The following is a 13,040-nucleotide window of genomic DNA, read 5'->3' on the forward strand; positions in this document are numbered from 1 at the left end:
CTGTTGTCTCAGTTCTTTTATTTATTTAACCATGGTAACTCTTGTCATAAGTCACTTTTTTTTTCCTCAAGACCTTGGCAGCAGGTTAATGGTGACGTCAAGACCTAGAATCCCAGAAATCCCCAGAGCTGACATGACCAGAGTGGGATATGGTGCTAACCATTCCTGGTATGCTGACTAATAAAGATGGTCCAAGATGATCTCCACAATTTCTGTAAGACATTGAGGTCTGGCTATGGCCACTCCAACACCTTTAGCAATTTGCCAGGGACGTTCCTTTGTAGGCAGCCGTTCATCACACGGATGTTGTTGGCTCCTGGAGTTCTCATTACAGGAGTATTTTTTGCCCTACTCTGCTGAAGGTTGCCAGGCTGTTTTCATGAGAATCCTCTCCCTTATTGTGCTCTTGTGTTCCCAGGGAGATCAATGCATGTTGTTTAATTATCATTTCAGCTAAAGCAGTGCCAAAGGAAGTATTGGAGAAATCAGAGATGGTGGTGTGTTTATGCTCTTTTTTTTTGCAGAGGAAGCTAAAGAATTGAATAAAGTACTGTGGAACGTGAGTTTGGGGTTAAATTTAGTCTCTCAGACATTTTAAAGGAAATGTCAAATCCAGTCTGAACTATGGATTTAAATTAACCCTGTCTTGATCCTGGGCTGATCACAAGCCTTGTCAAGCACTCTGAGGGGCAAAACCTTTTTGCAGGAGGTTTTCAGACTCCATTCTAGCATAAGGTCTGGGAGGGAGGATGGCACCTTATTTAGCTGTTCACCATAAAACACAGTTATTGGACTGCAGCCTGCAGCCCTGTCAGTTCTTGTGCAGAAAATTCACTTCTATACAAGGCATGCCCTTGAACAAGTATGAAAAAGATTTAGACCCTCTTCAGAGGCTACTGGCAGGGTAGGGTTCACTTTCCTTATCACCTTGAGGGGTTACTGTTAGCACTGCAGCACTTCTCAAATAAAAGAGACAGTATACCAAGAGGGCAGAAAAAAGCAAATCATTAAAAAATAAAAAACAGGAAAAGGGAGATTAGTTCCAAGTAGTTGCACAGACATTTTTTGCCAGAGCATAGGGAGGGTGGAACAATTTATGGCACCAGTCAGGGGATACAGACATTTGGACTGAGCTTAAAGAGCTATCCAGGGACCTGCTGTTTGGTCCTTTCAGCCCAGTGAATGGCACTGCTGCTAACATACTTCTTAGGAAACCTCATTCAGCCTGGATTACTGTTCCACCCTAGAAGAGCTCTTTCCAGCTTTCTTGGCAAAGACCTAGAGCAGAAGAAGCTGCAGCTGCCAGGATGGAGCTGTTCTGTGAATATATGGGAGGCAGAGATGTTATTACTCCCTGCTTTTCTTTTTTTTTTTTTTTTTTTTTGCAAAGACTTGCCACTCATGTTTCTCTCTCCATAGCAGCAAGCACCTAGGAGATACCAAATTCCTCTTAGTTACACATGGCATCTGTACTTAAGAGTCTTGATGCCTTCTTAATTATTTCCCAGCTTCCCTGTTCAGTGGCTGATTTCTTCTCTCCCATTGCATTTACACTCTATTTCACACATATTTAATTAGAGCATTGTCTACCTTTTTACAAAGTTTCTTCCCTCAAGTCATACCCACCTTTTACCCTTGTTATTCATAAATTGAAAATTGTTGTTGCACTTGCCTCTTCTCTTACATTATCCTCACATTTACATCATGGCAACAATTCCTTCTCTCCCCAGTTCCTGGGATACCTTCTTTTGAATTCTGCCTTTCTGGTGTCTCCATTCTCTAGTCTTCAGCATAGATGTCTGCCCATGCAAGACAAAGGCACTGCAGTGATTCAGTCTTTCCCTCTTCTGTTCTTCCAGATCTGAGGAACCTCTTCTCTGTTGATTAAACCCCATCCTTTCTCCTGCTGTTTAGCTCTCAGATGCTCCCACATCCATAAAAATACAGCAGGAATTTAATCATGAATCCTTGCCCATTGAGCAATGGCCAATCTCAAAGCTGGAAGGGCAGAGAATGGTGCTCAGTTCACAGAATTATAGAATCGGATATGGTTTAGTTTGAAAAAGACCTCTAAGATCATCAACTCCAACCATGCAAAGTCCTACAAGTCAAACTAAAATAAAGACCACCACCATATTCACCACTAAACTGTGTCCTCAAGTGCCATATCTGCATGTTTTCTAACACTTCCAGTCAGGAGTGTCAGTGTTGCCCAGAGCAGGATACGGCAGTGTTTTTAACTTGATCTGAAAACCTCATAGCAAGCAGCAAACTCTGGTTTATTGACTGTAGCTGAAGGGCTGCAAAGGGATCTGAAAACCAAGACCTTTGGAGTTTGAGATTCATCCAGAAAGAATCTACATCCTTCCAGAAGTAAGATATTCACTAGCTAAAAGAGATTTGGAAGTGGTGGGATGGAGAAAGAGCTATCTTCACTGACAAGCTCATACTGGGAATAGTGGTTTTCCTCCTTGCTTTCAAACCAGTACTTTGCTGCTGTGGTGGTGTGGCTTTGTAAGTTTCCTTGCACACGTGGCTAAACGTGAGCTGTATTATCAGCTCCTTTTTGTGTTGCTGTGCACTGCAGTCCCAGAGTCAAAATGTATTCCTGTTCTTGCCTTTGAAGTAGATACCTTTGCTTACCTCCAGTGCCTCTGCATTTCCAAAGATTAGAGTATAATTATGCCACTCTGAATAACCCTGGGACAATGAAGTTGAAGCTCCAGCTCTTAGATGGAAGTCCCTGTTCTGTGTAGTTAAAGCCTCCATATTTCATATCAAGGGAAATGCTTAACCTCCAATGTCTGTATTATATTCAGTAAACTCAGAGAAAAACAGATTTCTGCTATTTTGGTACAACATGCATCTCTTTTCTACAAGTGCTTTTTGAAACTCATCAAAGCAAGACTCAATCTTCTAGGTTTGATAAGTAGAATATCTTGGAAATATTGCTTACAATATTATATGTTGTCATTCTGTGATATGCTGTCATATGCTGTCATTCTGTGTTCTGTAGGTCATATCTGCTGTAGCAGTCCTAAACCTAGATTTGGGATATGAGCAATATTCCTTCACTGTGGTGATGTTTCTTAAGTGCCATACTTCTGCCTCTCTCCTCACTGAAATCAATAAAAGCAATGTTAGGACAACTCCTTGCTTTAAAAATGGTGTCTTATCCAGTGGCAGTGATCAGCTTGATACTCTTCAGTGTGATGTAAAGAGGTATTTGGTGAAACAAGGCTAGTCTTTCTAACCTGAACTGTTTCCAGCTTCCTAATTCTCCCTCTTTTTCCTGTAGGTTCACAACAGAAACCTATTGTCCCTTGACTTTGATCGTGTGACAAGGACTGAGAAAATCTATGATGACCACCGCAAGTTCACACTCCGCATCCTCTACGACCAGGCGGGGAGGCCCAGTCTCTGGTCACCCAGCAGCAGACTGAACGGGGTCAATGTCACCTATTCCCCAGGAGGACACATTGCAGGCATTCAGAGGGGCACGATGTCACAAAGGATGGAATATGATCAGTCTGGTAGAATTACATCCAGAATCTTTGCTGATGGTAAATCATGGAGCTACACCTACTTGGAGAAGGTAAGAATGCTCTCACACTCAGAGATGGTTCATTTGAGGCACATGGGCTTTACTCCTTTGACATCAGTACAGCTGCACTCCTTCACCTCAGGTAGTTGCTGGTCCTTATGGAGGACTCCTTATGGAGGACCTCTGCTTTCACAGAGCAGTTGAAAATGCCTGAGATGTTTTTTCCCCAGTCATGCTGAGAGCATGTGAACTGTGAAGCTTTGACATGTGATTTTTTAAGCACGATCTTGCTTTACTGATTTGACTGCAATATAAAATATGCTCAGATAAAGTCAGCAGAGTGAACAGTAGGAACTTCCAGTAAATTTTCCATGTGCAAAAAATCCATACAGTCTGACATCCTGCCTTCTTCAAGTGGCCCGTTTCTACTTACAAAAATACATGTAATTAATAAGTGAGGCATTAATTCAGCCACACTGTTGTAGCACACTTCACGGTGTTTCCCAGGGTCTGCACTCTGTAGGTTAGCATGGAACTTATATTTTCCAGGTATTACCATTCAGCATTACACTGCCCAGTGACCCATAGATCCATACACTATATACCTGGGACTGGAATTTTTTATTCCTGGTTTTTTTGAAGAGTGCCTATCCCTAAAACAGTTTCAGGAGACTGTAGTTGTGCCATATTAAATACTTTAAAAAGTAAAAATTATTGACTTATTCCTTGTATTATACAATCTATGGGGATTGTTTGTTATATACAAAAAAAAAAAAATTCCAGAATAATTAAGCGTGCAGGCAGAAGTTTGGAGGAAGAGGATAATAGAAAATGGGTTGACACAATGAAGAAATTCAGCATTGGAACGTGTTGGGGGATACTTTTTCAAGCATTGTTTGAGTATCTCCACCAATTTTATTTAGTTAGTTTTCAAAGGCTGTTGACACAGGGAATTTGGTAAGACAGCTATAGGGTAGTGATTTGAAAAACAGAGCATTCTGAACTTGGACCTTCCTCACTGCATAAATGGTTTCTTCCACTGACCTACTCCTGTTTGAGGATTCTTGATGTGCCATGTGCAGCTCCTTACCTTTCACTGTTGAATTCTATGGGTGCAGAGATTTTTCCTACTTGCCCTGCACTTTGTTTGGATTGAGGAATTTTACGGGTTTTGTGAGAGTAGAATTTTGCTCAAAAAACAGGGATATAATCTATACTTTTCTTCTTCCCATCCAGTCCATGGTGCTGCTCCTTCACAGCCAGAGACAGTACATCTTTGAGTTTGATAAGAATGACCGGTTGTCCTCGGTGACCATGCCCAACGTTGCCCGTCAGACTTTGGAAACCATTCGTTCCATTGGTTATTACAGGAACATCTACCGGCCACCAGAAGGCAATGCCTCGGTAATTCAGGACTTCACAGAGGATGAGCAGCTCCTCCACACTTTGTACTTGGGCACAGGGAGACGTGTCATCTACAAGTATGGGAAGCTGTCCAAGTTAGCCGAGATGCTCTATGATACCACAAAGATCAGTTTCACGTATGACGAAACTGCAGGCATGCTGAAGACCATAAACTTGCAGAATGAGGGGTTCACCTGCACAATCAGATACAGACAGATAGGACCCCTCATTGACAGACAGATTTTCCGCTTCACTGAAGAGGGCATGGTGAATGCACGCTTTGACTATAACTATGACAACAGCTTCCGGGTGACCAGCATGCAAGCGGTCATCAACGAGACACCTTTGCCTATTGATCTCTACAGGTACGATGATGTGTCAGGCAAAACTGAGCAATTCGGTAAATTTGGGGTCATTTACTATGATATCAACCAGATTATCACCACTGCTGTCATGACCCACACTAAACATTTTGATGCCTATGGCAGGATGAAGGAGGTCCAGTATGAGATATTCCGTTCTCTCATGTACTGGATGACTGTGCAGTATGACAACATGGGGAGAGTGGTTAAGAAAGAGCTGAAGGTTGGCCCTTATGCAAACACAACTCGTTACTCATATGAATATGATGCTGATGGCCAGTTGCAGACTGTGTCTATCAATGACAAACCTCTCTGGCGTTACAGCTATGACCTAAACGGAAACCTCCATCTGTTGAGTCCGGGAAACAGTGCCCGCCTTACACCACTCAGGTATGACCTCAGGGATAGGATTACTAGACTGGGGGATGTGCAGTACAAAATGGATGAAGATGGCTTCCTGAAGCAAAGAGGCAATGATATTTTTGAGTACAACTCAGCTGGCCTGCTCATCAAAGCCTACAATAAAGTGAGTGGGTGGAGTGTGAAGTACCGTTACGATGGCCTAGGAAGGAGAGTCTCCAGCAAAACCAGCCATGGTCATCACTTGCAGTTCTTCTACGCAGATCTGACCAACCCAACCAAGGTCACCCATTTGTACAACCACTCAAGCTCCGAGATAACCTCCCTGTACTATGACCTCCAAGGCCACCTCTTTGCAATGGAGCTCAGCAGCGGCGATGAATTCTACATAGCCTGCGATAACATTGGCACTCCTTTGGCTGTCTTCAGTGGGACTGGCTTAATGATCAAGCAGATACTGTACACAGCATATGGGGAGATCTACATGGACACTAATCCAAACTTCCAGATCATCATTGGCTACCATGGAGGACTGTATGACCCCCTGACGAAGCTTATCCACATGGGGCGGAGAGACTACGATGTGTTAGCGGGTCGCTGGACAAGTCCAGACCATGATATGTGGAAGCATCTGAGTAGCAATAACATAATGCCTTTCAACCTGTATATGTTCAAAAACAACAACCCCATTAGCAACTCTCAGGATATCAAATGTTACATGACAGGTAAGACATTTAAATTAATAAACATTTTCACAAGCTTACCATCAGCAAAGAGGTGTCATGGTCTAATGCCAGATGGAACTAAGCCCCACACCACAGCTGCTCAATCACTCCTCCCAGGTGGGATGGAGAACAGAAAAAAATTAGAAAACCCATAGACAGAGATTGAGATAAAGACAGTTTAATAGGAGAAGCAAAAGCTGCTTGTGCAAGAAAAGGAAAACCAGGAATTCCTTCTCTAATTCCCATCAGCAGGCAGTCATCCCCAGGACAGCAGGGCTCCATCCCACAAAGCAGTGGCTCGGGAAGACAAACACCATCACTCCAAACATCCTCTCTTCTTCCTCCCCAGCTTTACCTGACACCCTATGGTCTGGGATATCCTTTGGGTCAGTTGGGGTCAGCTGTCCAGCTGTGTCCCCTCCCAGCTCCCTGTGCACCCCCAGCCCCCTCGCTGGTGGGGTCAGTGAGGAGCAGCAAAGGCCTTGGCTCTGGGTGAGCACTGCTCAGCAGTAGCAAAACCATCTATGTGTTACCAACACTTTGCAGAGCAAATCCAACACACAGCCCTGTACCAGCTACTGTAAAGAAATTTATCCTCACCAAAACCAGTACAATAGGTAATTCCTCTCTCGGTGTCCTAATCCCCGCGAGGTTTTCCATTCTTTAATTAATGGGCATAAGTTTTAGTTTGCCAGGTGGACCCCCATGTACAGGGCATGTTTAATTCATTAGCATAGATGGAGATTGTAGTTCCCAAACCTGTTTTCTTCTCTCTTCTTAGGTCTTTGTTCTTTTCATTTTCCTTACAGTTTTTGTCCACTCAGATATCTGAAATTTAGCTACCAATTAATGTCCTGATAACCTTTCTCTGTGTAGAGGGGCAGCTCTGTTTACACAGTTTTGCCTAGATGGTTATTTGCAACTAAACAAATGGCATACAGATTTCTTTTAGTAGAATGGCAAAGCAATTTAAACCTTTCATTACAGTCAGCTATTTCAGAGTGTCTACATGACTACTACACTACTAGCTATGTAGTGCAAAGTTAATCTGTCCCACAGAATTAACAGTGTCTACAAAAAGTCAAGAAAAGAAGGTGCATTAGGCTTAAAGGACAGATTTTGGGGCACACTTACACCAAAGCTTAATACAAAATGAGCTTTGGGGTATTTATACAGAAAATCCTTTTGTATGTTAAATGTCTTTCTTATATTCATAGAATTATAGAATCATTTAGTTTGGAAAAGACTTTTAAGATTATAAAGTCCCACTATTAACCTAGTACTACCATGTCCACCACTAAACGGTGCCCCTAAGTTCCTCAACTACACGTCTTTTAAATCCCTTTTGGGATGGTGTCTCCACCACTGCCTGGGCAGCCTTCTTCCAGTGCTTGAGAACCCATTGTGTGAAGAAATTTTTCCTAAAACCCAATCTAAGCCTCCCCTGCTGCAGCTTGAGGTTGTTTCCTCTTGTCCTATTGCTTGTTACCGAGGAGAAGAGACCAACCACCACCATACTGCAACCTTGTTTCAGGCAGTTTTAGAGAGTGATAAGATCCCCCTGAGCCTCCTTTTCTCTGGACTAAACACCCACAGCTCCCTCGGCTGCTCCTCATCAGACTCGTGCTCCAGACCCTTCCCCAGCTTCACTGTCCTTCTCTGGATGCACTCCAGCACCTCAATGTCCTTCTTGGAGTGAGGGGCCCCAAACTGAACAGGATTTGAGGTGTGGCCCCACCAGTACCACGTACAGAGGGACAATCACTGCTCTGGTCTTGCTGGCCACACTGTTGCTGATACAGCAAAGGATAACACTGGCCTTCTTGGCCACCTGATCACACTTGCAAGTTTGCTGCCATCCCCACCCCCTGTACTGAGACAGCAGCCTGAAGGACCTCCCTAGAAAACTGTCCCGTTAGTGTGCTGCCCCCAGGTTTATCTCCAGCCAGCTTTGTTTTATCATTTTCCCTTTCAAACCTATTTTCATACAGTATGCAACAGTCATAGCAATGAGAACAGTTTGAGAAGACTTTTTGGTGGTATTTTTCTTGATACTTCCCATTGAAAAGACAAATGCCACAATCACACATCAAATGTACATTCTTCTTAAGGAGATAGGATTAACTTTTAAATGCTCCTGCTGCATCTATCACAACCTTCCCATATTCAACGATAATTGCATTCCCCTGAGTCACAAGATCTACTTAATAGCAAATAAAAGTTACAAAGTAAAAATCCTAGGTTTTCTATACTGCTTGTTTTTCTAGCCATTAGGATTTGTGCTCTCAGGTTCTTCTGCAATATTCATAAGGATTAGATCATGGGGTTTTTTCATGAAAAGTTGTTTTCTCCAGAGCTGAGAAGATGATGCCACAAGGGAAGTAAAATATGTCAAAAGATGCAGGCTAAGATCTGTATGTTGCTCTCACTCTGATAATTAAGGCTGGGAGGGAATACCTCAAGATAACTTTTCCTATCAGAAAAATGCTTTTTTGTCAAAACTGAACTTGTTTATGGGGGAGGGTTGAGCTTGAGAGATTTCTCAGCAGAAGTGTAAACAGCTCTCAAAATTGTCTAAATGACAAATTCCAAAATGTCCTTAAAGAACAATTCATTTTGGATTTTCAACCTTTTCAAGTTAAGTGTAAACTAATGATTAAAACCTGGAAAAGAAAAATAAGAAGTCAAAACCAAAATGTAGTTTAATTCAGAAATTAATTGGAAACTTTTGGTTTGAACTGATCTAGTTTTTGAACTGTTGCTTTGTGACATATTAACAGATTTTTGTTTTCCTGCGCAAGTTAAGGCAGGACAAAATATTTTTCCTAGCCCTGTGTTAGAACAGGTGCACAGCTTCCCACACAGGTCTGACAATCAAAACCTGATACACTAATATTTTATGTGCACCAAATAATTTTTTCCATGGTCTTGTAAGTTCTAGTTTTAATTTTTCAAGAATACAGAGCCCAAATACATTTACAAGTTTCTCCTCCCTCAGTGCATGGAAGAAACAGGCCATGCTATGGGATGAGTGCTGTGACACGAGGCTGCTGCCCCAGCACTTCTTTCTACTTAGGCTTTCAGACACCTCATGGGCAGGACCCATGATAAGACTGTCCTTGTCATCACAATCAAATCTGCCCAGATCTGGACACAGGGAACTGCTTTCTGTCCCTCCATTCCCACTCTGGGACCTGCTTGCCCCTCAGGGAGCTCAGTGCCCAAGACATGGGTGACCAACACGTGCTTTGGTCCACAATGATGAGGTCTCTGAGCTTATGGAAATTGAAGGTATGTGGAGGGGAGAGCAGGACAAGCAGGTATTTATGTTTTGAGAGGCCCATTGTTAAACATGAATATTTTAGTGATTGTACACTTCATGGCACAGAGCTTTGCTGCCAGCTTCAGCAATCCTGATGGATTGAACTGACATTTCCATTACATGTGTCTGCATTAAGCACTCTTTTTCTTTGCCCTCAAATGAATTTACTGTGAAATGTGTTGGCAGGGTTACTGTAGCTGAAAAAAACCTCTGTGATGTGAAATGTACTTTTCTGTCAAAAAAGTTGTCACTGCCTCCTGGCAAATTAGTATTTTTCCCTCTGTTTTCTCAGCTCCACACCTTCCTCCCATGGTTTCAGGTTGTTCGTTTTGGTGGGGTTTTTTGTTCTGGGTATTCCAACACCTCTTCCCAAGAAGAACAAACTCCTATTTGCAAATGTTTTAGAAGTCAGTTTTCTGAGAAGTATTAAAAAACTCCCTGTATTGGATATTTCCAGACATGTTACATATTTTTCGGCAGTTCAGCATCCATTCCCTGTATTCCTTTTAGCATTTTTGAAGTGCTTGGGAAATTATTCCTGCACCAATGCTGACCTTCACTGTTCTACTGTGTTCTCCTGACCACCTGGTCCACAATATGTACATCAAAGTTCTTCATTTGAGATAAGAAGGATTTGGAAGCAGGCTGGTTTAGCACTAGGCAGCAAAATAATCAGATGAGCCTTTTCATTTCTTTCGTACCCCCCCAACCTCTCTGTTTCAAAGACACTCCAAAAACAATCTGTACATTGAGTGAACAGAAGTGTTTTTATTACAGAAATCCTCCCTCTTCCACATGGATTGTCGCAAGGGCTTTTTGGACATCTGCCCAATAGCAACATTTTGGCCTGTAGGAAAACAAGCAACAGATAGTGTGTTTGTTTGGCTCTTGATTCTTCAGTCATCTGGAACGGCATTATTTGCCACTTGCATCCATAATTTCTTTCCCAACCAGTTCTTCAAAACATTCATTTAGGCTCATGGGAATAGAGAAAAAAATATTCAAAGATGCATATTTGATTATTTAAATTTTTTTCTGTCTTTGGATTGTTTTAACAGCACTTATTGAGTTTAACAAAATGCAAATCAGCCCTCTGCACTTCCAGCTTGAAGCAGAGCAGTCACCAGCAAAATTCCAGTTACATCCAAACACTTAAGACTCCCGGGAACTAATATTAGTTAAACTTTACCTTCATACATTTATTTACCTTGCAATTGCTATTGTGTGCCATATGCATACCACATTGCTTAGGCACTGTAGCAGGTGTGTCCTCTGGAGCTAAGTGAAGGCAAACAAGGTGTGCTCATCAAATGCTCTGAAGTTAAGGGGGGAAGTGATGCTAATCCCAAACAGATCTAGGAGTTACCCAACCTCATATTTTTTTCCTCCAGCCAATTAACTTTCAGCTGCTATTCCTAATAGCTGTGCAATCAAAAATCAAGGAAGACTTTGTAATCCTACTGGCAGGTAAATGGAGGAATGATGTCCCAAATGGATGGTTTTCCATGATGTTCCCTTTAGTGCCAGTGGTCCCTCTTTTGTATAAGACAATAATTTATCACTAGTAGCCACCAGTTTTCTCACCATCCATGGACTTTTTTTAAGGTGTTTGTAAAAAGTACCGAGGCAAAATATCTGTCTTGTGTCTGTACAATTATTTTCACTATAATGTACCTTGCAGATAGTATGAAGATTGACTATATATATCACTATAAAAGATGATGTGACTTTAGACTGGTTTAATACTCAAACTACAGCTTCTTACAAAAGATGCCAGAGAACTCTGTGCTGAGGTGGAAATCCATGGAAAAATCAGAGGATATATCCAGAGCCTCTTCCCTGAGCGCCTGCTAAATGCTTGAGCTGTCCATCCTGGATGTCCTGGTATTCTGGTACATAGTTCTAAATTTAGTCTCCAGCCTGCAGGCCCTTTGAGAGTCCTCAGGAAGAGAAGTATTGGGGCTGAGGTGTTCTAAGCTGACTGTAGGACTGGATAACACTTCCCAGTTGGATGGAATGTCTCAGCTTCCCAGTATGTTGCTGTTGCTGCACTTCTGCACACCTTCAAACAGTGCTTGATTTCTGCTGATGAAGGACAGACATGAAGTTGGCTTTGATTTGGGCCATTTGCTCACTGCCAACATTTCTCTTTCAGAGCTGGGAAAGTGCAGAATTTGGCTCTGGCTGGAGGTGGAAAGGCCAGATTTTGGCACATGGCTCTTTCTAGGAGCATTAAGATTTCTGCTTTTCACACAAAGCGGACACTCATCATTTTGTCTTGACTGCTACAGTGCTAGCCACTGTGGGGAACACGTCTGGGCCTTCTGAGCAATCCTGCTTGAGAGATCAGATAATCTTATTTATGTTTCTTTTCCCTTCCAGATGTCAACAGTTGGCTGCTCACCTTTGGGTTCCAGCTGCACAATGTCATCCCTGGCTACCCCAAGCCAGACATGGATGCAATGGAGCCATCCTATGAACTAATCCACACACAGATGAAAACCCAAGAATGGGACAATAGCAAGGTGATCCATGTAACTCCATACTGTATCTTATGCCTTTATCAGCAAACTATCAATTTGCAGTGTTGGTTGAAAAACTGGTGTGTTGTGAGATGAAGAGTGATTCAGACCCCATACCAGTACTGAAATCTGACCAAACCATCACATATTAAGTTCCCTACTGCCGTGGTGCTTTTTCCTGCAATATTTTCTGTTGGTTGTTCAGTGAAGTGGTGTGTTGCTGTTTCTTTCTCCCACAAGAGGCCCCATTGTCACATATTGCAGGCTAAATTCAAGGTCTTTATACTCAGGATTTTTAAAAGTTTAAAAAAGTGAATCTTGATACAGAATAGGTTTATGAAGATTTTTTTATTTTTTTTTGTTCTAGAAATTTAATCATTTTGGTTTAAAATGTCTTAAAAAGGAAGCCACACTATTTGCACAGGAAACTGTTTTGCATTGCAGAAAGTCTCTCCAGAAATAATTTTTTGATTATATTAAACTTTCATTTTATCTGACCAGGTTTAATCCCATGTAACTGCGTCCTGCTTTTAAAAACAATCTTGTTGCCCAAGCTATTTTGGTAGATGCTGGTGCAAAATTCAGTGATAAAATTGGCAAGAAAAAAGCTTTTGCAGCCCAATCATTTCCCCATCTTCCTGTAGAGACTTACTCAGCTGAAAGACGGAAGAAGCACTGTTAAAGGTTAGAACACGGGGTCAGGATTTGAGAGCCCTGGGTTAACTCCCAGCCCTACTGCTTATCAGTGTATAACCTTGAAAAAGTAATTTACCTCTCAGGATTCTCTTTCGTTTCATAGCC

The 13,040-nt window shown here is 42.1% G+C and overlaps 1 protein-coding gene across 1 annotated transcript in view; it reads left to right on the plus strand.

Moving 5' to 3' along the window:
- TENM4 (teneurin transmembrane protein 4) overlaps window positions 1-13,040 on the plus strand; it is a 349,338-nt gene that overhangs the window by 327,467 nt on the left and 8,831 nt on the right. The window contains exons 27-29 of the mRNA XM_058863767.1: window positions 3,299-3,595; window positions 4,781-6,395; window positions 12,100-12,242. Of these exons, the coding sequence (XP_058719750.1) occupies window positions 3,299-3,595; window positions 4,781-6,395; window positions 12,100-12,242 (2,055 nt within the window). The remainder of the gene's footprint in view (window positions 1-3,298; window positions 3,596-4,780; window positions 6,396-12,099; window positions 12,243-13,040) is intronic.

Source organism: Poecile atricapillus, chromosome 1 (assembly GCF_030490865.1).
Source record: "Poecile atricapillus isolate bPoeAtr1 chromosome 1, bPoeAtr1.hap1, whole genome shotgun sequence".
In the NCBI taxonomy this organism is placed as follows: Eukaryota; Metazoa; Chordata; class Aves; order Passeriformes; family Paridae; genus Poecile; species Poecile atricapillus.